Genomic DNA, 4,491 nt, shown 5'->3' with positions numbered 1-4,491 from the left:
CCTGGCACTCCCCACGCCCGGCATCCCGGGGAGAGTGACCCACACCCAGCCTAGCACTCCCCACGTCCAGTACCGTGGGGAGAGTGACCCACGCCGGGCCTGGCACTCCCCACACCCGGCATCCCGGGGAGACGAGTCCCACCCCTGGCCTGGCACTCCCCACGCCCGGCATCCCGGGGAGAGTGACCCACACCCGGCCTGGCACTCCCCACGTCCAGTATCGCGGGGAGAGTGACCCACACCCAGCCTGGCACTCCCCATGCCCAGTTGCCCGGGGAGAGTGACCCACACTCAGCCTAGCACTCCCCACGCCCGGCATCCCAGGGAGACGAGTCCCGCCCCTGGCCTGGCACTGCCCACGCCCGGTGCCCCAGGGAGATGGGGCCTGCCCCTGGCCTGGCACTCCCATGCCCAGTCTGGCACTCCCCACTCCCGCCCTCAGCGGGTACAGGGGGTACAGCCCCGCCCAGTGGTGGGCGCGGTGGCACCGGAGGCACACGGCTCTCTCACTCGGCGGGTGGCACCGGGGGCACACGGCTCTCTCACTCGGCGGGTGCAGGGGGCACACGGCTCTCTCACTTGGCGGGTGACACCAGGGGCACACGGCTCTCTCACTTGGCGGATACAGTGGGCACACGGCTCTCTCACTTGGCGGGTGGCACCGGGGGCACACGGCTCTCTCACTCAGCGGGTACAGGACGCACACGGCTCTCTCTCTCTCTCACCCCCCCGGCCTCCCTACCTTTGTTGCACAGCTCACAGATGTGGTTGGGCCCCTGGCTGTGAACTTTCATGTGGTCCGTGATGTAGGCGGCGCTGAGCATCTTCCCGCACACGTGACACGGCACCTTCTCCTCGTGGCGCACCGTGTGTGCCCGCAGCCGGTCCTTCGTGGCGAAGGCCGCCTCGCACGTCTGGGGGGAGCGGGGCGTTAGGGGGGCCGGCACCCCAGACATCTCCCCTCCCTAGGAGTGCTCTGGGGCCCCTCTAGGGGAGCTGTCCCAGACATCTGGGTCCCAGTCCCGTCTCTGGGAGCAATAGTGGATCCCCTGGGGGAGCTGTCCCGGATGCCTGGGTCCCATACCCGGTTGCAGTCTCTGGGAGAGCTGTGGGACTCCCTAGGAAGCCCTCCCCAGTCCCTCCAGAAGTACTGTGAGGCCCCCTAGAGGAGCCGTCCTGGATGCCTGGATCCCGTTCCCCATCCCAGTCTCTCCTCGAGGAGCCCGTCCCCTGGTGGGGCGCAGGGGGAGGTGGGTGGGTAGGTACCTCACATTTGAAGGGTCTCTCTGTCGAATGCACCTGGCGCACGTGGCTGTTGAGATGGTCCGGCCTACGGGGGAAGCAAATACAGGTCACGGTTTGGCAACGCCCCTGCAGCCCCCCTGAGCCCAGCCCGCGCCCCGCTCGGCTCCCCCCGCGCCGCGACGGCCGTACCGGGAGAAGCTCTTGCCGCAGTGGCTGCAGATGTAGGGCTTGTGCACGGCGCCGTCGTGCGAGCGCACGTGGTAGCTCATACGATCCTTGCGCTTGAAGCGCTGCTGGCACACGGGGCACTGGTAGGGCTTCTCATCCGAGTGCGACAGCTTGTGCCGGTTGAGGTGGTAGACGTCACGGAAGGCCTTGCCGCACATCTCGCAGGCGTGGTTCTTCCGGATTCGCTTGCCAGAGGCCGTGGTGGTTACCAGCCCTGCCGCCCCGCCCCCCTCCGCCCCCGGCGCCGCCCCGCCCCCGCCCGCCCCCAGGGCCGAGACACTCAGCAGGCTGAGGGGCACCATGGTGGGCATCTTCATGGCGGCGGGGCTGGCGCGGGCGGCCTTGGCGCCCGTGTGGATGGCCTCGTGGCGCCGGAGGTTGTAGCCGTTCTTGAACTCCTTGGCGCAGAGCGAGCAGATGTACGGCCCCTTGCTCTTCGACTTCTTCTGGGCCTCGCTGGGCGGGGGCGGCGCGGGTGGCTGGGCTGTGGGGGGCTGGGAGGTGGCCTGCGGGGCTGGGGCCACCTGTGCCCCGCTCCCCTCGGGCCCCGGCTGCTGCTGTTTCAGGGCTGCCGTGTCCACCGTGGAGGCGGCTGGAGCTGAGGCCGTGGCAGCCGCCACCACCGCCGCGGCCGCTGCCGTCTCCTGGGCGGCCGCCAGCACCGGGAGCAGGTCCACCTGCAGGGAATCAGCAGAGGTGGCTGGAGCGGGTGGCGGGGGCGCCGCGGCGGCAGCCTGCGGGGGAGGGAGAGGGGGTTAGAGGGAGGCGGGGGCAGACTCAGAAGGGGCGTCACGGTCAAAACCAACCAGGACAAATTCCAGCCCCAAAGCTTTGGATTTTCCATTGGAAATCCTGGGAAATTCCAGTCCCCAAAACTTCGTTAACAGAGACAAAAGCCTCTTCATTGAATTAATTACAAAGAAACAAACGAGCCTCTGGGAAGTTCCAAGCTCCGGAAGCTTCCTCGCATTATGGGATAAGCAAAGCCTCTTCTTATATTTCTTTAATCCGGGAATTCTGGCCCGACTCAAGTTTGATCACTTCCTTTTGTTTCAAGCCCTGTGACGTTGTAATTCAAAGCCAACGTCATCAGATTTCATTTTAATTATTTAAAAATACATGGAAAAAACTTTTGCCTCCCCAACAACAACTGAAGAAACCAAACAATTTGTTACCTGTAAAAAAAATTCCAGCGCAAAAATTTTTGAAGATTTATTTTAATACAATCTGGGGAAAATCCAGCACAACAAAAATACCGGTCTTTAAAAAACCAAGACACAGGGTTAGTTTGTCCTAGAGATTTGAAGGGTTTTTCAATAAATTAAAAATACTGGAGCTGCAATTTCGCATTTGCTAAAAGATAAAGTGAAATATTTACAGGGGCGGGGGGGACACATTTCAACTAAGAAATCTCCTTAATTTTTATATATATATATATATATATAAAAATTTAAAACAACTGGGATGTTTTAGGTCAAAAAAATTCAATGTACCATTTTCAAAATGAAATGAGAAATTCCAACACAATTTTTTTAAACTTAATTAAGGACAAATAATGAGAAAAACAATATAATGTAATATATTACCTTACATATTTTGACTGCACTTTTTCGTAATACATACAGAATTATATTAGATCTATAATGTAAAATGTCTAATCAGATTATATATATTTTTTAAAAACCCACCCAATTCCCACACACATCAAGCTTCCTTGGCTTATTTCCCTGGAGAAATTCTGAAACAATGAACTCTGTTAAGTTAAAGATTGTTCTGGAATTTCTCACTTTTTCAAATAAATTATTTACAAAAATAAACTGGGAGAAATTTCAACCCAAACCCCGCTCATTTCATTTTAATTGAGGAAAACAACTAGGGAATTCAAGACCAAAAAACTCTCTTAACTTTATTCTGACCATCTAGGGCCCCACTCCTCTGGAGATTTATGCACGAGCCTAATTTTAGCCATGAAAACCTCTTACTAATTTCAATGGGTCAATTTACACTCCTAAAAATAAAGGTGTCGACGACTTTGGAGGCAGGGATGTCTCTCATGAGACAGAGCAAGTGTCAGTCAGATTGGTGGTTGGAACCAGCGAAACCTGACGAGCCTGGCTGTAACTAGCAAAAAGCAATTTGTAGCAATCTTTGTTTATCTAAAGTTAATTCCTTGTCATGTTTTTCGTTAGTAACCTTAACTGTGATCCCCAAGCCCCGTTGCTCGGTACTTCATGTAAGTGATCACGTATCCAGGTAGGAAGATGGCATAATCAATTAGAAATTGTATAATCAAATCAGATGCAATTATGAACTGCAGGACACAGTTAAGGAAATCTATCATGGGAATTTTTGTAACCAATTTGGCCCTTAATCCAGATATTTCTGCAAATACGTTCTTTCTGAGCCATACTGTTCTTGCTTTGCCATTTGTGGCCAGGCTTTACGATAACTCCTGAAAACAATTTCAAGCTAACAAGAGCAGAGTGTTTCTGCTGGACTAAACTCTACGGGGATGAGATGCAGCCACTTCTGGAGATGGATTTCAATTGGCGCCCCCTAGAGGGGAAAGGCCCCAAGTCCCATTCCAGCCAGTGCCCTGCCCTGGGGAAATATCTGACCCAGCACCCCATGGCCCCCGCATTTGCTCACCTGGAAGGGGCTCTGGGTGCAGCCCTGGGAGGCGAAAAACCGGGACTGGATTTCGGCCCCGACCTGGAGGGGATTCTGTGTGTGACTCTGCTAATGTGAGAGGAGAGGTGGGTCAGAGGAGCTAGCGAGGGGAGGGAATGGGAAATACCTGCCTCATCAGTGTGGGAGTTAACTCTGGTCCCTAATGATGGCCACATTTTGTTGCTGATCATCCCAGTGGAACAGTCTCCCCTCCCCCCCAGGCAGTTGGGGACCTGGGGAGGAGGGTTTAGGCAGGGAGGGGGAGGGCGCTGTGTTGTATGGAGAAGTGGGAGGGTAGCCCACAGTGGGGTGGGGGAGGGGTCACAGGGCTAGGAAGGGGTCATGGGG

General features: G+C 55.7%; 1 protein-coding gene across 1 annotated transcript; it reads right to left on the bottom strand.

Moving 5' to 3' along the window:
• Positions 1-665: 665 nt before the first annotated feature.
• MAZ (MYC associated zinc finger protein) lies at positions 666-4,212 on the bottom strand (the record flags this gene model as incomplete). Its single annotated transcript, XM_024221013.3, has 4 exons — positions 666-914; positions 1,267-1,330; positions 1,435-2,207; positions 4,123-4,212. Coding segments are annotated over 4 exons (1,161 nt in total), but the record flags the coding sequence as incomplete, so codon positions are not given.
• Positions 4,213-4,491: the final 279 nt, after the last annotated feature.

The sequence above is a fragment of the Terrapene carolina genome, unplaced genomic scaffold, assembly GCF_002925995.2.
Source record: "Terrapene carolina triunguis isolate 2854851 unplaced genomic scaffold, T_m_triunguis-2.0 Scaffold17058, whole genome shotgun sequence".
NCBI lineage: Eukaryota > Metazoa > Chordata > Testudines > Emydidae > Terrapene > Terrapene triunguis.
Note: the sequence above shows the minus strand (reverse complement) of the source record. Positions and strands in the feature narration are given on the sequence as shown.